Source organism: Nipponia nippon, unplaced genomic scaffold (assembly GCF_047370975.1).
Source record: "Nipponia nippon isolate SJK-2023a ecotype South Korea unplaced genomic scaffold, ASM4737097v1 scaffold_4, whole genome shotgun sequence".
NCBI lineage: Eukaryota > Metazoa > Chordata > Aves > Pelecaniformes > Threskiornithidae > Nipponia > Nipponia nippon.
Genome location: NW_028262358.1, coordinates 1,949,058 through 1,972,364, shown reverse-complemented (window position 1 = coordinate 1,972,364; position 23,307 = coordinate 1,949,058). Strand labels below are relative to the sequence as shown.

At 38.3% G+C, this 23,307-nt stretch overlaps 1 protein-coding gene across 1 annotated transcript in view; it reads right to left on the bottom strand.

The window, feature by feature from the left end:
• The window catches only part of EML6 (EMAP like 6), a 120,487-nt gene that overhangs the window by 71,884 nt on the left and 25,296 nt on the right, over positions 1 to 23,307 (bottom strand). The window contains exons 2-4 of the mRNA XM_009476136.2: positions 9,882 to 10,041; positions 4,091 to 4,189; positions 1,747 to 1,815 (exon numbers count right to left, since the gene is read on the bottom strand). Of these exons, the coding sequence (XP_009474411.1) occupies positions 1,747 to 1,815; positions 4,091 to 4,189; positions 9,882 to 10,041 (328 nt within the window). The remainder of the gene's footprint in view (positions 1 to 1,746; positions 1,816 to 4,090; positions 4,190 to 9,881; positions 10,042 to 23,307) is intronic.

Genomic DNA, 23,307 nt, shown 5'->3' with positions numbered 1-23,307 from the left:
ACAATTCTCTGACCAGGAGAGTAGGAAGTTCTCTAAGTGTGGAATGGTGACTTTCTTGACTTCTACACAGAGCTGAGGCATCTATGCTCTGTGGTCCATTGCACACTGAAAAGATACTTTCAGAGACCGGACAGGAACACTGACGTGTCTGACATAGATGCATAATGTCTATCTCATTCCCACTTTATATGCCTACATCTTTTTGTGGCTATAAGCCAAATTTTTAGGTCTTTCTCTTTGTACTTACTCTTATAAAATTCTTATAAAGCTGAATCCCAGAAATCCTTGGATCAATGATTTTTATTTCAGATCCTTCTCTATTTCTAATTCAATTCAATTTTCCCATTGCCTCTTGACATAAGCCAATTTGCGAGAACGCAGTGGGAATACTTCCCCCAGGGCTTTTGTACTGTGAGTAAAACATACACTCTCCTCACTTCTGGTTAGCTGTAGAAGGGCAAGAGAGCAGGCAGCAGTGTTGGGAAATGGGTGGAGGGAGGATCCTGAGCTCAGTCTAAGATTCCTTAGCTCCTAGGCTTTACCACAGCTTCCAATATCTGCTTAGCCCAACGAGCCCATAGAACTGAAATGCTGAAGGAACAAATGGCACTATTCCCAAGTATTAGTCCCAATTCTCAAAGTGATACAATTACTTTAGAGCTGTTCTTTTCCTTCGTTGCAAGTTAAAGTAATTATCACATTCCCACAGCCTTATAATGAACAGCAAGTATATAGACTGCTGTTTGAGCATCACTGGAGGGGAATATCTAATCATTTCCCCCTCCCTTCTTTTTGTTTTTTTGGCATGCCTGTATCTATATGTATTTACTTTGCCTGGTATTATGCATGTTCAGGGTAATTATGGCCATTTTAAACAGAATACAGGTGCCAAACAAAGACAGGTTTTGGAAAACAGCTTGCAGAATACAACAGATGGTATCGCTTCTGCCAAAACCACCCACAGTTTGAAAGCAGTGGTGGTTTTAAGGGCACAAGCTTCTCAGTAACCAGAACAAGAGATATTAACTGGTTTCCTAAACTTCTAGTTAAAGCTCTTCCCACCCCAGTCATGTGAAATAATTGCCATCTGTTAGGAATGCTTTTGATGAGACAGAGGGAAAATAGAAACCTGCAGGGAAAATTGGCAAGCGGAAGGATTTCTTTCTGAGCTTTTTACAGGCACGAGAATGTTTTATCCTAAACTTACAGTATATATCTAGGTTCCTATTTAAACAACCTCTGGAAAAGGTAACTTAGAGGGAGCAAATAGTGGGGCCCTAGGGTTTTCATCTGTTCGTCTCTGCAGGTATTGCATACCTTACCTTCTCTCTGGTATTCCTACAAATGCTGACAGCAGTTCATTCAATGCATACTTTTAACTTAGTTCCTCCTATACCTGTTCAGTGACCCTTTGTGATGCTTGATGAGAGAAATTGCTAAAGGCTGAGACAATTTTGAGACAATTTGGGTGGAATGGAGAGGGCAGAGGACCCCAAAATTACAAGTATATAATTATGAAAATTACACCAAATGATCTTCCCACTTTGCTTGTTAAGTGAATCTGCACCTCAGTCACTGCTGAATGTCTGAATTGGCTTCTAACAAAAAGCTTTACTAAAATGTTCACAGAGTAAAGAAAGAAAAATACAAACTGTCTTATATTTAAAGCCCTCATCATAGAAGATGACAAATTTCTTTTGTGACATTCATTTACTTTTTAACAAGTAAACAATAAAAGCTATTTACCTTGATGTGTTTTACTCCACAGCTGACGATTCTATTTGGTTGATACTGATCCCAGGAAATATCGAATATCTGTTAAGAAATACAGTAAGCCGATATTTTAAATTATGCAGTAATTGCATCTAGGCTCAATTTGCTTTTACCAATTTTTAGGCATCATTTCTGTTGCAACATATTACTAAAAATGAAAGCATACTAGTTAGGTAAATGTGGAACTGTCTGTAAACAAAGATTAAGGCAAATATGCAAGCTTCCTCACATAGATCTGTCAACACACCTCATTCCTGCCTTCACACTACCAATCTATTCTAGCTCCAAGATATTATTGAATAAACAATATTTACTGTCTCAGATAAAATGGGAATTATGGTGTATGCTAATGTTCCTCAAGTTGAGGGAAGAAAGATCTGTACATTCGGTACATTTATCTTTATTCATTATTTTAGGTAAAAGACACAGTATCTAATTTAACCTTAGATTTACCCTTTAACCTAATTTAACCTTTAATTACCAAAAGACCTCAGTGACAAAATGGGTGACTGTCATTCATCGGACCTAATCTACAGAGTTAAAATCGAATTCTTCAGTTTGATTAATGTTACATTTACATTTATAACAGCATGCATCAAAAAATGAAGTATCAGATCCTATATACCTTACTAGAACAAACTTACAGTGTATTCTATGACTATGGGACTATAGACTATATTCTATGTATTCTATGACTAATACATAGTATTCTAGTATTCTATGACTATAGTCCCACAGAACTAATGGAAAATATTAGAACAAATAGAAAATAGAACACAATGGAAAACATCGTGTAAAGTTTGGAAACGAAAAGTTTGTATTTTGGCTCAGATTTTCAACAATATGTTATTTTTAGACTTTTCACCTCTGGCATTCAGCTTTTCAATGTTCAAGCTGAGAACCAATGAGGTTATTGCAATCGTTGGTTACTTCAGGGAACGTATGTCTGTAGAGAAAGACAAGGGGACTTTCTGCCGCTTTTAGCTCTTCAGCTGGTAAGTATAAATCACAAGAGAACTTCAATCAGCTTACAGCAACATATTATCTTAAGCTTACCCATCATTCATTTTATACACAAGGAAGCACTGCCTTCCTACAAAATATTTATCTTCTTTATAAACATCAGGGTTTACAGTAGTTCAAGTACTATTTTACTTAAGTGTTGTTAGAACACACAAGATATTTCACCTTCAGAAATCCTTTATGACTCCTGCACACTAAATCATCAGAATTTGTGGCCTAATTAGATATGCATTCTTTCCCACTCCCTCTTCAGCCAAATCTCCTTTTTCTGGTGGCAAAAGCCTACTGAGACTAAGATTTTAGTACTTCTTGCCTGCCCTGGAGTCTTTTGCTAATTCAGAACCTGATCTTGTACCTGCTGAGGTCAGTAGCAAAACTTCCACTGACGTAACTGGAAAGTGATCAGTTCTGAAAGAGAAATTCAAATAAGGACTAAGATTCTGTTGTGTTGGGAACGTTGTAAGTAAAAATGAAGTACCAGATTTGTTCAAATGACACATAAGATGCAGATAGACTGTATGTACACACAAGCTGTAAGGAAGGGTTTAGTCTGCTGCTTCGCATATATACATACTCCATCATGTGTAGTAAAGCATTATAATACCTCAAAATTCTAACAGTCTAACATGATATAGTATCATAATATGGATAAGGAAAAGTTGTCAGAATGTGTCCATAATTTATTTCAATGTATGCATCCTTGTGCTCATATATGTTGGGGAGGTATTTTGCCTATGCTGAATCTGTTTGAACATTTCCATATCCTGAACAACATTCTAAACTCAGACCTGTTCAGCTCTCATATTTATTGACATTATTATGATCCTTTACCTGAAGTTAATAGATATAAAAGGAGTATTTGTCCTAATTATATTTCTCCTACAGGTAACTGTCTTAAGCAAAAATAAAAGGGAGATAATTAAACTTTCTCTCAGGATAAAATGTCTTTTTGACATTTTCAGAAAGAACGTTACCTTTGTCCACTGAGCTAGCATTTTGCGTCTTTATATATAAAGAGCTATAAATCATCCTAATCAGTGTGTAATTACAAAGTATTTCCTCCCTAGGCTCGCTAGACAGACAGCTCAAGAATCCATCATGTGCCTCATTTATTAACACAGTGCTTCGTGCTACATCTGGCACAATGAGGAGAAATAAATACCTTGTTCGGTATTTTAAAAGCCAGGTAGAATGATCAAAATTACCTCTGTATTAACCTAGTATAACCCAAAATTATTTTTAAAACACTTCAGTAACTCCCAGACAAAATTCAGTAAATGCTTCATACAATTACCCTGTCCGAATGGCCTGTAGCTGTTGCCAGTAGTTTTCCTCTCTTCCAGTCCCAAATACACACTGTATTTTTGGCATCCAGTCCCACTGAAGCTAAACGCTAGGGAAAAACAATAGTAATGCAGTTAACAGAAAATCAACTCAAAAATCAGTTTACCGTAGTTCAGATTATTATGTGTACAAATGGATTTGCCCACACGTGACGTGTGTTTGAGCCACACTGCAAAGGCACCATCGAGATATTCACACTCATCATTTACTCACTAGCGAAAGCACCGAAATGTCTTAATCTTTTCTAAAAAGTCAGGTTATTAATTTCAGGTTACCAATGTCTCAGGTACAATTCTTATCATGAAAGATTTGAGGTGCTTCTTGCAGGTGCATGAGATTCTAGCATTTTGATCAATTAACCTGATAAAAAACATAAATGGGAATAAAAAGCTCTCACTATTTCCAAATAAAATTTTGTTCATTATGCTCATTTTGTTGAGCTTTAGAATCAGAACTGGATATACTTTTAATAATTGCCTTTTAGATAGCTTAGTATATCAAGTCACCAATTAAAACAACTAATAATTTTAATACTTTTAAATCTCAATAATGCAAGAAAGAAAAAGTACAAAATAAAATGGAAGGGAAAATCTTCCTGTCTGTGTTGAATTTATTAGATAGCAAAAAGGCCAGGTAGGTCTGATTCTCAGTTTCTTTGCACCCTAGTATTGACAGTGACTACTTGAGTAGTTAGGGAAGCGGGGGAGAAGGTAGATTGCATACATCTGCAACATATCCAGAAGATCAACGGTTATTGTGGAGGTCGTAGGTTTTTTTCCCTGCCAGTGGCTGTGCTAATTACGTCCAACTTGATGTGATTTCCATCAGAGTTTTTTATTAGGTGAGAGACCTTTGACTGCAGAGCAGAGATGGTAGAACTGGGTGTCGTGATCTGTACCAGTGCAAAGACTAAACTAGCACCAAATGTACTGCAGCTGTATATAATGGACGTGATGCTAACATATGCTGGGCAGGGATACATAATGGATATGTAATGCATATGTCCAACATATATTAGTAAAAGGAATATGACTGAGTAACTTGCACCATGGGAAGACGAGGGACTATTTTCACAGGAAACAATCTTGTAGCTCGTGTAACATGACTTCTTAAAAACAGCCACATCTGTTGTATCCATACTGCCTGTTCCGGGTTCTTCTCGTTGTCCTGCCTAATAACTTCTTATCATAAGGAATTAACAGTCCCACTGAAGCTCCTAAGCATTTTGCTTTGTTATAGGAAAGCCTGCACTTCAAGAACATGCCATAAATGAAACCTTTATTTTTGCCTCAAAGATCAGCAGATGACTCATCTGGCCCAAACGGACATATGTTTCAGAGATTACACTGACCACATCTTTTCCTTGAAGACTTGCTTAAGAAAGTGACTTGCAAACTGAATCTCTTCAATTGGATTTCCTTCAACTAAATGTCCACTATTTTTTGGCTCAAATTTTCAATATGCAAATTGTTTAAAATCTGGAGACATCTGTGGTAATACAAAAGGACTGAGCCAGCAAAGAAAACAAGTGTAATTACCAGAGGTTCCTCTAAAATGCTGTATTAGAAAAAATACTAATTGAAGAAAGGCTATCAACTACTGTACAACTGCGAGAAGAAATCATTATTCGTAAAGAAACAGAAGGCTCCAGTTTTAGTTCTGTAGCAAAATAATTCAAAGACAAGGTACTCCATGCCTTTTCATGCCGTTTATAAGCGTAAAAACATAGCGTACATCCTCCTTCTTAAGAGAGACACTATCAAAAGCCTCTGGTTTAAATGCAGTAGGTAGATGTGTACCCATCACTGTCTTCTTAATAGTTACAGTTCCTTTATTTGAGAGTAATGAAAACTTTAAACTTTTGTTTCATGGGAGCTGACAACATGCATTATGCCTAATGCAATACCTGAGCTCTGCCTAGTGAATAATGCATAACCCAACCAATATCCTACCAGCAAATGTACTAAGCAATCTAGTATTAATGAAAAAAAAAGAACAAAAAAACCAAACAAAACCCCAAAAACCTATTTACAGACTTATGCCACAAGTTCCTCTGAGTCCAGTCTACTACTATATTGTCTTTCACTGAAATAAAAACACCTGAGGTCTTGTTGAGCCAAAGTGTGTGAGAATCTACTACAGGAACTTGCAAGACACCAAGTAGTCAGAAGCCTTGATTATGATACATTACATCAAAACCTGTTTGAAGACTCTCCATATGTGAGCCTTTGAAATGGTAGACAAAGGTAGGTTCAAAATTTGGGGTTCTATCGCTAGATGTGTACTGAATACCTGCATTTAACCTAGGACAACATGCCTGATGATTAGACGTATGGCAATGAAGGAAAAAGAAAATCAAATATGGGAAAGAAAGAACATGCTCCTGCCAGTTACCACATAAAAATATTTGTTTTCAGAAAGGACTATTATTGTAGCAAAAGAAATTTTATTTGCCCTTGAGCAATCTCCACCTACCCAGGGGTTTGGATGCACTGATCAGAACACAAGATATTTTCCATGGAACTTTCACCAATTCCAACTTTTTCTCACCTCTTTTATACTGTTCTCTTCACCATGGAAACCATGGCAGTACTTACAGTATCTTTCAGATTCATGATGTGAACAACATCCGACCTGAACTGTAACTACCAGTCAGGAAATTACCATTAGTGAGTTAGATGGACAGTGAAAGTACTAGGGGAAATTAAGAAATATTTTATATTTTCTTCTAACATAGGTCTACTGAGGAAGTTCTCCTGCTGGCAGAAAAGTAAAGTGATAAATGCTGAATTTCCTTCTTGGTTGAAACACACTTTTAGTCCTCCTTCTGGAAGAGAATTTGACAGAATTCTGTTCAGAGAATTCACAGAACTACCAGAAGAAAATATCTGCCAAGTAGTTTATGCACATAATTAAACAATTATTTTTAAATCTACACAGATTTAGAAGATCTGGCTAAAGAAGCCTACTGCTACCTAATGCCAAATTTAGAAACGTATGTATGTATTATGGCAATGCCCCCCTCACTCCATTTTTTAAAAAAAAAATTATTTTTAGAAAGCACACAAAAAGGGTTCATCTAAAATAGCTCAGAACAGAAATTGAACTGTATAGTATTGGTGAAATACTTCAATATAAAAGACATCAGCTTTGTAAGCAATTCTGTGAAGGGTAGATGTTAGTACTTTTAAGGAGAAACTGCAGTTAATTCCCAATTCAACAAAAGACATTTTTAATTATAGGCAAAATGACAGCTCTTCATTAAACATTTTAACAGAGTGCAGCTTTCTTCCCACCAAATGTCATCTCCTGGTCATATAGAAAAAGTCCAAACTAAAATACGTATTTTTAATTAGCAACAGTTCTGCAAGATATTCACTTCCCATCCATACTTTTAAAATACAGTATTAATTACAGATAATGTACAAAATAGGAAATTTACTCAAAATATATTTGTCTCCATATTTAAAGCTGTATTGAATGTACATAAAATAAAGGAAGCATATAAGCTATCCCTTGATTTAAGCTTCATATAGATCTTCTCCGTATCTTATAAAAGATGACTTTACAGGGATCCAGCTCAGGTAGAGAAGCAGAATTATCTGGGCTTTTCCTCAGTCTACTTTTATTTAGAAAGTGGACAGCTGACAGAGGTAGCAGAGAAAAGAATACATTTCTTATTGCATCTATACCTTATGTTATTGTAGAATTTATTTGTGTGTTGGCACTAAAATACAAAGCTTTCTTGAATATTAATAAACATTCAATACGAAAGAATGAAAGGTATGCATCAGAAGGAGAGGTGCAAGCAATGTATGCGAAGTCTGTTTTGTTCTGTCACAAGATGCCGGCTCCCTTGGGTGTACTGACTAAATAAACTGGAACTGCTAGCAGCTCTGAATTCCAAATACTCAAAGTCTTTCTACCATGCCCTTTAATTTCGGCTCAGCACAGCAGCTGCTTCTGCAAAGCCAGAAAGAGCAGCAAAAAGCCAAGATACATTATCCATATTTATGTTTTCCAGCATTGGTCTTTCTCCAGATATAAAAGCGTTCTGTGCAAATTTTTATTTCCAGAATAAATTGCAACTTCTCCAGCACTTCCAGAAACAGAATGTTACTGTTCTGCAAGGTTAACACAGCGGTAAGTTCAGTTTTTAATTACAGCAAGGCACGCAGCAGGATTTTCAGAAGAGCCTCCACCTTTAACTCACACTGACTGGGCTCTTTGGTGAGTCTTTATCCCCATTAGGTGCTTAAACAGGTTTAAAAAAAAACAAAAACCAAACGTTTTTCCACCAGTTAAAAATGAGAAAAAAAATTAGGAACAGGTATTTCTGAATGAACAAGATCTTAAAAAATATTATAGCATTAGAAATTTTGTTCTGTTGATTCGGGGGCTTTCTCATCTGATTTTTTTATTCCATAATTCCCAGGAATACCTTTTTCTTTAATTAGAATTGGCACAGGAGATTTCAGAGGAAATGGCTTCACTTTAAGAAAACTGGAGGAAGATGGTTGAAAACTAGGCTTAAAATAGAAAGCAAGCTCCAATTTTTAATGGGGAAACACAACCCATAGTGCTGTTTAGTAATTCAAGTTACCCAGTGCTTTTTAAACATGTTAAAGGCAATTGCTTATGTTGGTGTCCTTCATTTCAGACTAATCCTTAAACTGAATACACACAAGACAATGCACAATAAAAAGTACTTTTGTTGCATGTGAGAATACATTTTATGCATTGTATGGCTAGTTCTGATCCCAGAAAGAGTAATAAAAGCCCTGTGCGGTCAGTGGCAGAGTAGCGAGGCATATGACAATAAAGCACTTCTCAACAGACAGCTGACCACCTAGTACGTGATTTTAAGAAAATCACCTAAAGGCAGTTCTGCCCTATTGGGATGCAAGTCTGAGGTACCCAAGCAAATACAAAACCCAATAAGGATCTGTGCAAGAATCCAGGTATCAGCTAATCTAAGCATTCCTAAAAATATTGTAGCAACCAGCTATAAGGTATGACCAGTGTGTTACACCAGAAAACTCATTTGGACATCAGCAATCACAAAATTGCACAGATAGGTATTTATAAAACTATGAATGTGAAATATTTCTCAGGTTTATGTGAATCGTAGATGTATTTTCCTCCTACTTCATTTACAACTGAATGCTTTTAATAGTTCACCTCCAGAGGGGGAAAAAACCCAACGTGTTTAGCTGTGAATAGCCCACCATTTACTTATATTTTAAATTTTGTCTCAAAATATCATATAATCTAATCACATTATTCAAAGCCACACACTCTGTGTCCTAACCCCATTGTTCAATTAAATTGACTGTGCACCCCAGCCACTGAGACTCTCCTAGCAGTGAGATTACTGGAGTTCCTCTGCCAAAAAAGCTGCAGGATTGTGAGGACTTTGCCAGGAACTGATCTCTTTGAACAGCAGGTGAAAAGCATGTAGTGAAGCTATTACATTTGAGGCACAGAGGACCATTTGTTCTACGGATATTTGTCCAACACCCAATGCCTCTACTTGACTTGAATGCTAGGTTGTGATTTTCACCTCAAAAACATCTTTGAAAGAGCTGTATTTGCAGTCCTTGCATTAAAAATCTAATTGTAATAGGAATTTCAGTACTACAGCCATATAGCTACCTAAACATAAAATACTTTAATGTGCGTATCTTCTAGATTCAGAAATCAAACTAAATTCAAAACACAGAAAAAGACGATATACAAACCTGGCCATCCGAATCAAAAGCTAAGCAGGCAACTCCATGTGTATGTGCATCCTTAAGAACAGACACGGTCTGTACGCGGTAGGAATCCCAGATGCAAATGTAAGGGTCCTTCCCAACCTGCCCTGTAGCTACTAAAGTTTTATCCGGGTGAACTGCAAGGCTGAAATAGAACAGAGTTGAAGTTATAATACTCTTTCTGAATCAGTAAAATAGTATAAATGGAAAAATTAAATTAAATATAACTTAATTATCTTTAGTTGTCAAAAACTTCATCTCCTTTTGATTTATTGGAATGACCGTATCACCTGTCTTCAAAACTCAGTCTATCCCACTATTGACTTACAATAATATGTATTACTGAGACCAACATGGCTAATGCAGAATACAATTTATCATGTAATAATATTTTAACTAAAAAATCTAAGGAAAACATAACCAGAGAATTTTTGAACACTTTTGATAGATAAGCTGAATGAACACCCAGGCTTTTATCTTTCGTAGCTTTATAAAGTCACGGGATGATTTTCTACAATTTATTCCTCTTTTACACATCAGCGCAGATATTCTGAAATATGGACCAGTGGCTGAATAATTGTTATTTTTCACTATGAAAAATACATGCAAGAAATCCTCTCATCTTTACATGTTTAAAGATAGTAACCTCAGAGGAGACAGAGATATAAATTGTTTCTCCTATATTTGAAGAACAATGACATATGTATTTCAAGATCTACTTTTAGTTACTGCTGCCTAAGGAGAGGTAAAATTTCCTGGACCTTTATTATTTTACCTCATTTACTCTGATAGCCAATTAGAAACAGTACTTTGCACAAAAACGGTCACATCAAGCAGTATTTCTACTACCTAAATCCAAGAAAGCTGCCAATGTTTCAAAAACTGTTTCCTGGTCTTCAGTGACTAACGCCACTTGCATTCAGAAGACTTGCTTTGACCAACTTTCTTATACATTTATTAAACATATTAAGCACTCAACTTTTTTATTCTCTGTAGTATTTGTACAGAGATACATTACTGCAAGCTGCATTCTAATGCAGGGTCTATTAGCAGAATCAAACTATCTTTCTGTTCCCAGTCCTTCAGATATGAAAATCTCCACCAGACAGCCCACAGCATCCTTCTCTCTCATCCCTGCCTAAGTGTGAACACTAATATTTACTTTCATTTTGTTGTGCTGGGAGCATTTCTCTTAGATGTCAAATATTTCCTGGAACCAAGCAGTAGCATCATTTACAAAAAATAAAATAAAATAAATAAAAAAAATTCCTTCATCGCACATAACAGATTTTCATTGCAACACAAAAGACAGAAGGCCGCCATTTCACAAACTTCATCCCACATTAACAAGAGGAATGCAGGCTATCAGTAGTGACACAGTACCAGAAGCTGCTCTTTGCAATTATTCTGAGCTATTGTCAAGCTACCCTTCAACCCTTGAGGTATTCTCTTTGACAAAACCCAGAGGATCTAGTTTGAAAATCTAGCTTGGGGATGTTAATAATAAAAGACCCTCCCCAAGGTAATATACAATACAAAGACAGTTTTACATTGTTATCCAGGAAACAAATTTGAACAATGCCCGAGTATGTGAGCTACAGATGGAACAGGGAAAAGTATCCTATTAATAAATTGACATTCAACAGATGGCTTAGGGAAGCTGAATATTCCTCCTATCCCAGGAGAGCAGATAATACTAACTATTAAGAAGAATTCATTAAAAAACTTAAGGAAGTTTCACAAACCTATGTATTCAATTTTTTCATGGTAAAGAACAATTCATGTAAAAAGAACAATTTTAGCACAATGCCCAGTAAAACTGTTTTATCTGCTCCGGCACTTGCTCATTTCTCCTTTCCTTCCTAGGCTTGGGTTCTACATTATATTGTGTGTCAACTAGTTCACCTCAATTCTAAACCTACAAGGGGAACAAAGGAGGACTCCACCATACTTAAGCTGTGATACCTATAATTAAGTTAGAATACTTTTCTTCACTGATAAAAAATAGATGGAAAAGATTAATTGGGCTAAGCTATCTCACTGCTAGAACAGAACTGCAGCTTAATTACATCTACCACTGTTTTGTACAGTTCGGTTTTGACATACTAGAACTTCCATTTTATATTTTGCATTTGCATTCCTGGATATGAGGTTAAGAAGAACAACACATTTCCTACAACATAAATATGTCTGTACCGAACGTATCTGTTATTTGGTTTATCCTTTGTGACGCATGAAGTCAACTAGTGGGGGAACTAAAATTAGGAACTAATATCAATTTTTGGCACCTAAATAAGTAGTCTGATTTTTCAGAACCGCTAAGGACATTCATCTCCCGCTAACAGTCTTTACAATGCACTATAACTGCCTACGTTCAGTCTGGCTGTTAGATAACCAAGTGTTTATTTTCAGCAGACAGAACAGCGGGTTACAGAGTAAGGAAATGGAGTCCAGTTTCAAGAACAAATCTTGGTGACTGTTTGATATCTGTATATATGATTTACGTGTTTCTTATGCATTAAAATACAAAAAGTGTACGTGCGACTCCACAATATACCTGCAGTACGGGGCGCTTCCTGTCTTCAGACTGTGAGGTTTCCTGCTGGCACAGGTTCTGGCCCTTCCCGGCCTTTTAAAATGAGTATAAACTTCATTGCTCGCGTTTTGAACCGTTAGGTGCATTTCTTCAACCTTTCTAAGCAAACATCCTGTCCTATATCTAAAGCACTTACAACGATCCCACATCACTACTTGTGCCACTGGAAAATACTGAAATACCATGATAATCAGTGCAATATGAAAATATGATTAGAATAGATTAGGCATTCAAACAAAAGCAATTTATGGCGTAGAAAAATATTACTGGGGAATTAATCCCTATTCCTTCCAACAGGAAGAACATCTAGAAACACAAAAGTCTTTATTATGCAACCAAATTTCTGCAAGTTACAGGCAACAAGCCTGCAGATACCTGTTTGAGATACGTTAGTGTACGCCAGAGCTGTTCGACTAAAGCGAATGGCTGGACCACTGAAGACTTAACGTTGCTGAGCAAGTCATGAATTGCTTCACTCCCACAAAGCTTTACCTCCCTGAGCCCATACTCCCTTGCCCTGCTCACACCTCAGAGTTTGCACGCTCTTATCAGTGTACGTACATTTGCAGACCTATTCTCAGTATTGAGAACACGTAACAGTTCCAGTACCTAATAAAAAAATAAAGTGGGAAAAATAAAATCAAGTCTCATATGTTAAAATCATGAGCATTTCTCTTAAATGTCATGCACCTAATTCCCGGGCTTTTCCCACAAGCACGCTATACAAATTACACCAGCAAAGGCTTTACCCTCGATGAGCGGTGAGAGGAGGGCTGCTCCATGAGGAAGGGTGAGCGGGGAAGCCAGGGCAGCCATGGCCCACACAGTGCCCTCACTGCCCCTGGAGTCCCGCAGGATCTAAGTGTGTGGGCAGAAGAAATTCCACAAGAAAATTTCTCCCTGCTTTCCAGGTTTGTGGGAAAAGGAACTGGACACTCTCTCGCTAAAGAGCCGAGGTGGAAACAGAAAGGATAAAAGTAGCAGCAACTGCTGCTGGTACTGCTTGCTGGTAGTGGCAGTCACTTCCCCACGCCTCCATCTTCTCCCTGTGGGAACAGTAACGGGAGCAGACACACCGGCAGGGTAAGAGGCAGAGAGCAACTGCTTTGGAAGGGCCCGCTCCCGCCCTTCCAGGGAAGGCGAAGCAAGCAAGGGGATTCCTGGCAGTCTGCGCTTCTGGGCAGCTGAATGCTTTTGTGTCTGCATGAAGCTAACCGTGAATTCCAAAAGCACTCTGATGTGTTTGCAAAACACGTCTGTAATAAAAGTGCCTCGATAGGCACTTCTTTTAAGCAAACAATCCATTTAAGATGAACTTTAATATTACTTCAGGTAACATTACACCGTATTAATAAAAAGATCTATTAGGAAGGAGAGATTTCAGGGAACATTTCCTTTTCCTTCCCTGCCAAGATGAACAATTACGAATCCTAGCATCCAAGGCTGGAACCCTGGCAATTTAGGATAATTAAAGATGCCAGTCATGTGTTCCGGCAGGGTCTGATGAAATGCTTTATAAAAGTCATTAGTGGATCCATCTGGTCTAGGGGCCTTGCCAGATGGTAAACTCTTACTACCTCCGCAATTTCTGTTGCAATAATATCCCGCTCCAAGATTTTCTTTTTCTTTTATAACTACATTAGAATTTCAAGGGACTGAAAGTATTTGTTTCTCGTCTATATTGTATTTTTTTTTGTTTTCTGTAACAGGTTCCATACACTTACATACATGTAATACAGATCTCAAGTTTAAAACCGAGATGGAACTAAGTAGAAAAGTTTAGATATGGAATGCAAACTACTTCAGGTAGTTGAATTGAATATTAAATTGTTTAATTGATTTGAATATTAAATTGTAATTTCTGTATTTAAATTGTTCCCAAACTGCAGATAAAACATTTTTTTCTTCATAAAGCACACAGTCAAGGAACCAAAGAATTACAGATGCTACAAAGAATGGGTAACTGGGAAGAACAAAAGAGGGATGAGGGAATTGGTGATGGTTGAGGGAGAGAAGTTTGAAGGAGAGAAGAGAAGGGTCAGGGCAGGTATAATGACAGTCTTCCAGAGCGTCAAAAGCAGTTCTAGAGAAGGTGGAGGTACTCTTTTGACAAGGATGCACGGTGAGAGGACAAAAGGCAAGAAACATGAGCTGCTTCATGGGAAATTCTGTCTGGATACAAGAAAAACATTCTTCACCATAAGAAGAATCAAAGACTGGGACAGGTTGCCTAGAGAACTGGTAGAATCCCCCTCGTTGGAAATGATTCAAGACTGACTTGGCTTGACAAGACCCTGGATAACCTAATCTAAGGCCATGCTCGCAAGAGAAAGTTGGACCAGGTGATGTCCAGAGACCCCTTCCAAACTAGACTTTTCTCTGATTCCAGATACTGAAATACATCCAGAAAGTCTAAAGTAATCAAAGTAAAAATGCATTTTGGCTCACAGCAGTTTACTTGCATTAAGTAATTGCTCCTTGATGCTGCAAAAAGAAAGCAACTCCTGTTATCTTTAATACATACATACAGAATTGATAGGTTCGTTGAGATCTTGAAATGGGTGTATCAGAGAAGAGACAGAAGTTTAAAACTCACTATTCTGGGTCTGTTTGGTGTATCACTGCACTGTCGTATTTATCAGGTAGTCAAAACACTTTTTCACTGCAGCAGCCAAAGGCTGAACATTTGCTTTTATAGTTTTGAGTGTATAATTTTTCAATGTATGTTTTCTATTTATGAATGCCATATTAAATTGAATCTTTTTATAACCATCCTATTAACTATTCTTTGATTAACATGAATCAAGCAAATACACTTTTCATACCAACTAAAACTAGTTCCCAGAACATCCCACCTGACAAACAAGAATTGCCTTTTGAAAGCGGAAGTAAACACCTCCGGTTCTGAAGGAAGCCGGTGCAGGCCGCGATTGAAAATCACCGTGTTAGATGGACTTGTCATCCAGCTCTTGCCAATGCAATTCATTCTCAGTGCTAGGGCTGTTTTGCACCTTAAAGCAGAGTGCAAATTTGATGCTATTCTAAAATAACTCTCGATAGTTAGACACTAATAAATTATTTTCTACTACAAATCCAACCTGTTTTAAACCTGGAATAACTTTCATGTTTACTCAAACCTTACAGAATTATGCAGTTTTATGTAACACTGCTATACAACGATATTGAAGTCTTGAGGAGAAATGTGAGGTAAATTAAAATCGAATTCCATAGCAATGCAGATACTGTCTGTATACCATTAATTCTCTTCAGAAAGAAATGAAAGAATTTATGCCTTCTTGCTCAAAATCTGCTACAAACCCTACAGTTCAGCAGAACAGAGAACATAGCGGGTCTTTCCTCAGAATTTAGGTCAAACTTGTTGCGAAGTACTCGGGGCACTGACTGTGCTATGCTTGAATGACGGACAGATAAATAACACAGCAACGTTTTTTCTGAAGACTTTTTCTCTGTAGCAAAAAATATCTCTGAATAAAAAACATTTCCAAGCAGCTCCAAGCCTGCCCTGATATAGGCCATTACGTGCCAGTAGGTATTTTCTTCTTGGTTGCCTCCTTCTGCTCTGCACTGTTAGTTCTCGGTGCAGCAAGAAGTGACGCTTTCAAGATCCTGACAGGCCAGCAGGCATGTCTGAAGACCGGGGATCTTCTCAGCTATATTTTACTGCTCACACAGTGATGAGGACAGAGCTGTCTTCACACGTCAGGGAAGAACGCAAACATTCTTTCAGGAATTCCTCATTTCACAGAACAAAATGAGTTTCTTTCCTCAGTTGTGGGGTCAAAAGGGAAGACTACAACTCATTGTACAGACAGAACAATATTATCAGCAAAATGAGGCAAGATGCAGCCTGATCCCCATTTCTGAATACAACACAAAACAAAACATAACGGAGCCTAATTAAAAGGAGCAATGGAATAAAGACCAGCAGTTAAGTGGAAGCATGGGGACCTGCAGGAACAAAGGAAAAACAGGAAGGAAAGGGGACCTAGGAAAAAGGAAAGGGAAAAAGGAAAGAACAAAGCAACCTGCACAAACCCCACAGGATCATGCTGTAAAAACAGAGAGGAATTTTAGGAAAAAACTGCAGGAATCTGACAGACTTACTCTGCATATAATCTCCTCCCAGATTACTTCTGAAACACAACCACCACAACTGTCATTTGAGGAAAATCAGTCTCTCGATGATGGAGATTGCTACTCATGCACATACACAGCTCCCAAGCTTTCGCTCTTCCAGTGCAAGCCTGTGACCCCCACAAGCGGTAAAGAGCTGGCAGGCAGATCATAGCCCAGGATAACCAATTTTATTTGGCATGTACCGCAGCGCAGGTGAGGGAGGCTACGGGAGTGCACTGCAGGCATATGAAACAAGTCTCACTGGGAGAACAGAGACAACAGAGATCTGGCAGCTCTGACACACACGGACTCAGTGTGTGTGCATATATATGCATGTATAGCGCAATTAATGCACACACTCATACAACTGAATTACTTTTTACACAGGTGAACAGATAGCTGTAATAATACTTTTAAATATACATAATATTGCCACACGCTTGTTGCAAACAACTCAAGTACAGAACATAAATATGTCCTGAAAAAATAAGAATATAAATGTTCATGGAAACACCAATGGGTAAGGGCAAAGACAAAATTTTAATTTACTGGCTTGATTTTTATATGGTAATATCTTGCTTATATATAACACAGAACAGCATATGTGTACAGAAGTATGTTTTTAAGATCATCTGGCCAACAAGGCATTTCTTAGGTCTAAGTTCTTACTAAGTATTCTACTGCCTCCTTTTCCCTTCCATATTCTCTGTGTAGGAAGACGAGCGATACAGTTAGAGGTTCTAGCATTTATTCATAATTCTGCACTGGCTTCCTACCTAGAACAAGTCATTGCAGGCTAACTTTCTCAGCAGCAATTTCTGAATTTGGTGGCCTGCCTCAGACAGCTACCATCTGCTCATCAGAGGAAGTAAACACCTACAGTTCTGAATGAAGTCAATGCAGACTGTGATTGAAAATCACTGTGTTAGGCTTGGCACTCATCACTGGTCCTGGCCACAAACCGAGTCTAAGTTTAATCATTTATGAAGTGGATGTGCAGCTCAGCTGGGCTTAATAAAGGTCTTTGAGCACACACATTAATAGCTGTTGTTATGCTAAAGCATACTTAAAGTGTTCTGGGAGTGCAAGGGGCATTTTGACAAGGATTTAATTTCTGACGGTTTTCCAGGACTCATGGCAGGGTAGAATGGTGGCAGAAGCATGCAAAGTTAGAACCATTCCTGCCACTCTCCAATTACTCCTCTTTGCCCTTGGGAAATTACTGCTGACCTGCTCCCTGTGCCAGTGTTTGTTATTCAAGCCTACGGAGTTATTCCACCACATTTCACTGCAGTTTGTTCGGCTGCTCCCTGCTTATTAGAAGCCTTGACAGATCAGGCCCATAAAGCTGTGTCAGTAACCCAGCAGAACACGGAATTTGTGGTTGCACAGCGGAGCTACAGAGGTGTCACAGAGTCACACCAGATTTAAAGACTAAATTGCTTTTGATCAAGTGATTAAAGTTTCCCCAATAACAGAATAGAAAGAAGCAAGAGAAGAAAACTCTTAAAACGTAATGTTTTGAGGAAAAATGTTCTGCACTTTAATTAAGGCCAGCTCTGATTTACACTCAATGCATCTGTACACAGAGAAAAATTTGACAGATTTAGTAAAAGAGAAGGGCACTGCAGCACAGTCCTACAGCACTGTGGTTCCTCATCGCACAGGGCTGCAGTAACACGAAGGTCACAGAGTTCCCTAATGATGTATTTTTCTCATGCATATTTATTTCATATATATGTCATGGATGTTTTGCAACTCTCAGCTTCTGCCAGTGAAAAGAAGTCCTAGGAAATTTTATCCAAAGCCCATTTAATGACATTGAAAGGTAACTACAAACAACTGTTGATATCCTCGTGAATTGTGGTTATTGAGCCACAAATGATCAGGGAAAAACATGCAGCATTGCTTATTAGCTGCACTACACCAAGCAGACTCTACTGTGTAATTGTGAAATTAAACTACCATATACCAGTTTTCCCCTTCAGCTTTCACATGCGTGCACAGAGTTTCCATCTGAGTCTAATTATACTTGCATTCATGATGATGACTGCAGCATGCTACAATATCTGAAAATAACCCCTAAAATGACACAACTATGAAATTTCCAGAACTTTTCATACACAGCGTGGTGTTGATGTGTGGGGTTTAGCCAAAACAGCTATAGTACATTTTCTGGTCTGAAATAAAACTTAGAATTTTTCTTGTGTAGAAACAGAGCAGGGAGCTACGAGAGCTATATATTAGAAAGGAGAGGGAAAAGGCTTTTCAGATACCCGAAGGATTTCTGGATAACCTCTTCCTGCATGGTCTCATTCTTTGCCCTGCTTGAAAATTATAGGTATGTAAGTCTGAAAATCATAGCAACCACTAAAAAATGAGAGGTAATGAGACTGTAAAGACTTTGGCCAAAAGACACATAAATAAATAGCCAGGACAGATTGTCATGGTTTAACCCCAGCCGGCAGCTAAGCAGCACCCAGCTGCTCACTCGCTCCCCCCCGGTGGGATGGGGGAGAGAATCAGAAGGGTGAAAGCAAGAAAACTCGCGGGTTGAGATAAAGCCAGTCTAATAGGGAAAGCAAAAGCTTTGCACACAAGCAAAGCAAACCAAGGAATTCATTCACTCCTTCCCACTGGCAGGCAGGTGCTCAGCCGTCCCCAGGAAAGCAGGGCTCCATCATGGTAACGGTTACGTGGGAAGACAAATGCCATCACTCTGAACGTCCCCCCCTTCCTTCCTCTTCCCCCAGCTCTATATGCTGAGCATGACGCCATACGGTGCGGGATGTCCCTGTGGTCAGTTGGGGTCAGCTGTCCCGGCTGTGCCCCCTCCCAGCTCCTTTGCACCCCCAGCTACTCGCTGGTGGGGTGGGGGGAGAAGCAGAAAAGGCCCTGACTCTGTGTAAGCCCTGCTCAGCAGTAACCAAAACATCCCTGAGTTATCAGCGCTGTTTCCAGCACAAATCCAAAACATAGCCCCGTACTGGCTACTATGAAGAAAATTGACTCTATCCCAGCCAAAACCAGCACACAGATACACATGGCATCTCTTGATTTAAGTGTTGTGATTTGACAAAATCAGTAAGATGGAGCTGAATCAATCAGTTGTAAAGAAAAATGTACTAGAATTGGAGACTAAAACCAGAGGGCCAGGAAAGAGAAAAGAGCTATATTTAGTTCAGCATTCTATTTGCCCCCCCCATCCTATTCTATTCTATGTTTATGATAGTTAAATGGACAAAGTAAAATGTTTTGAAATAAAATGCATAGTAAAACATCAAGCAGATACTTGGTCTACGATGTTGAGATAAAAACAGCAACATAAATGACACCAGGTTAACTCAACAATTTTTCAGTACATGGAAAACTAATTATACACTGCTGTAAATTTAGTATTCCTTAATAAAAACTAGCAAAACTTTCATGTTCATCTGGTATAAAGAACTGTAAGGTCAGTCTGAACACTGCGATTGAAAATCCAATTTATACATCAGATAGAAGCTGTAAGTTCAGAAATCACGGCCACTGTCACATGTCATAGGCTCCTTTATTTCCTGCGTTCCCCCTGTTTCAGTCTGGCTCTGTTGAAATACCAGATTCAAAGCGCAGCCAAAACAGATGACACAAACTGTGCATTGCTGCTAGTAATGAAACTGTTTATTTTTCTGATTTTGTCACACTCTAGGGCTGAAGCAACTAAAAATGGACTGAATGTAGCTGTGCCTTTTCTCCCAAATGCAGACACGTGATCAGAACTCAGGCAAAGATTAAGCCAAAAGCTCTAAAACTGGTGGTCACAATGAACAGCAAATATCGGTGCTCTAATTAATTGCCCAGAGCATGATGATGTCAATCAAGCCGTCCTAGTGTTGCTGCAGATGGGTCCTGTGCTCGACAGCCCAGCTGAAGGTATTCTTTCCAGAGGCTGCTTCAGTAATTAACTGCTTTGGGATTTCCTGGATCTGCTCTACTTCTTGTATAGCTCACAGTCATCAGTGAATACAGCTATAGCTATGCGGATCACTCAAGACACAATCCAAGTGAAAACATTTGCAGAAACATCTGAGAAAGAGGAGAGAGGAAACGGGAAGAAAATCTTGGAAATGGGACAGACTATAGATACAGCTAACAAAGAGAGGAATCGAGGGAGCTACAAAATGAATAAAATATAGAAGATGTGACAAAAATAACCAAAAAGCCCAGAGAATAACAGTCGAGGAGAAATGGGAAATATTGTACAGAACAAGGAAAAAAAAACCAGCCACTGTCATAACTTCTCTGGATCACTCCCGCTTTAATTTTAAATTTAAGAGATTTCATCTCATCCTGTTGAAAATCCCTGGGTATATTCACATCTATGACAAGTTATTTGATCTGACAAAACTCAGAGGCTTTTGTTAAAAAATTGACACTGGAATAATGATATTGTCTGCATAGGTTTGCCTCTAACTGATTAGCAGAAAGAAGGATTTTAAGCCTAGGGAAGCTGTTCTTAGTTCAAGTGCGATGACTACACGGTGTTACAGCTGCATCCTACTTCGGCGTTCTTCGCGTGATAATCCTGTCATACGACATTTTGAGTTTAAGCACTTCAATGGAAAGAAGTAGAGAAGAGGAAGAGCTTGATTCAGTAATATATCAAACGAATGCACGCCGAGCTGCATTTGATCGGTCAGAAGCAGATGATGATTTGTCTTCTGCAGAAAGGCTACAGATGTCTACAGAAATGATAAATATGGCAATACTAAATGTGGCTGGAGAAAAACATTAATTTTTAGATGCCCTAGACTATGGGGAGTTTGCAGTGCTACTAAGAATGCTTTCTTCTCCTTTGAACACCGCCAGCTGACATTTCTCGTTATCTCACAGAAATGTGAAGCCAAGACCAGCAATTTTGTTACTTTTCAAAAATATGGTATTGTACACTGGGTGATCATCAGATCACACTGAGGGAGATAAAAGAATTTTCTTGTGGTGGAGAAGGGATTAGATTTAAATTTACTTTTGTCCTTTCTGCATGACAACAGTCCATATTCTGCGGCCAGTTACGCCTCCATGAGCTACCAGGCCTCTGGGTATAACGAAGGCCAGAATCTTGCACTGCACAAAGGAACTGGAAGTATCTACATTAGCCAACTGCTGCAAAAAGCAGCTAGTCTTTGTTGACCGTGCTGTAGAAGATGACACGTAACACTGACACATTGGCTACATATAGGGATATAGTGCAGTTTTAGGATTTCTGCTAGGCAGCAATAAAATTTCGTCAAACTTCTAAGTCAGTGTGATTAAGTGTCTGAGATCAGCTGTGCTCTGTTGTAATGCTGAGTTGTATTTCTACTTCGCCTAAACTGAGACACCTTGCTCCGTAAGAACTGCAAAGAGGACAGAACTGTTAGTGCCATTTTATAGCAGTCAGTGGAAAGCTCACGTTCTCTTTGGTTCTCAGAGAAACACTCTTTCCCTGTATTTTAGAGGTTGAAAAATAGCAGAAACATAAAGCAATTCCTGTATGATTGATTGTATAGAATGGCGTGCTGAAGTGAGTAACAGCAGAGATTACAATGGAGCAGAAAACATTGCAGAGCACATAGAAACCATATTTAACATTAAAATGGGTCTACATTCTACATTTCTAGTTACAGTGCATCAGTGGCAAGGTCATGAATATCAGTTTTCTGAGCACTCTTGCCAGGCTTCTGAAATTCTGTTTCACCAGCTAATTGTGTAGAACACAAATACAAACACTATTCCTAAAAATTCAAAGATTGCTTTTAACAAATACGTAGTATAAATCCATTTTCCCTTTTTCTAGCAATTAAAGCAAGAAAAGTTTCTATACAATAATCCACGAAACAATTTTATTTTTCAAGAAGTGCACTTACTAAAATAAATATGGCAGTTGTTAGCTTGCTTTATATTGTCTGACACAACCTGAAGATGGGATAGATTATACAAAGATGCTGTGTCTCAGTCACCAGTTACCACGACAAGATGCTACCAGCGCCCATCCAGCGTTAGACTTACATGTTAAACTCCTTACGTAACAGAATTTACCTAGTTTCCCAGAGCCTATTCTAGCTGCCGTATACAAAAAGCATAACACCCAGCTATAGCCTATTATTACACAAAAAGCAGCTAAGTATCATTAATTTTTAAAACTAAAATAGAAAATAATTAAGGATTAAAAAGAAAGCCTTGGTTTCACCATACTCTGCTATACTGCAGATGATGAAGTTATGCAGCATCACGATAAAACCAACAAATTGGTTTACCAGTAACACACCCATACTCTACACATAAAATCCAGAAAGGTAAGCAGTACAACACCAAAGAAACACACTTAGAAATTAATACTAATCAGAATTTTCCACTGCTCGCCTTTTGCCTTCTCTCCTTCCTAGTACAGGCTTTGTCAGTCATTGCAACTCAGCTGATTTCAGCAATTGCTGATTTGAAACTAAGTGGAATATTGCTTTAACTACAAGTTAACCATGTTACATTCGAACCAGGAGGCAGGGAAAGATCTACGTTTTAATGGAAAAAATACTAAAAGATTTCAGGAGTTATTTTTCAATTTCTTTATCAAATGAAACTGGAAAATATTTTAAGGTTCGGATTTTTTGTTTGGAAAAGCGTAAATAAGCACTTACCAAGTCTCCTGGGCAGCTTCTGTGA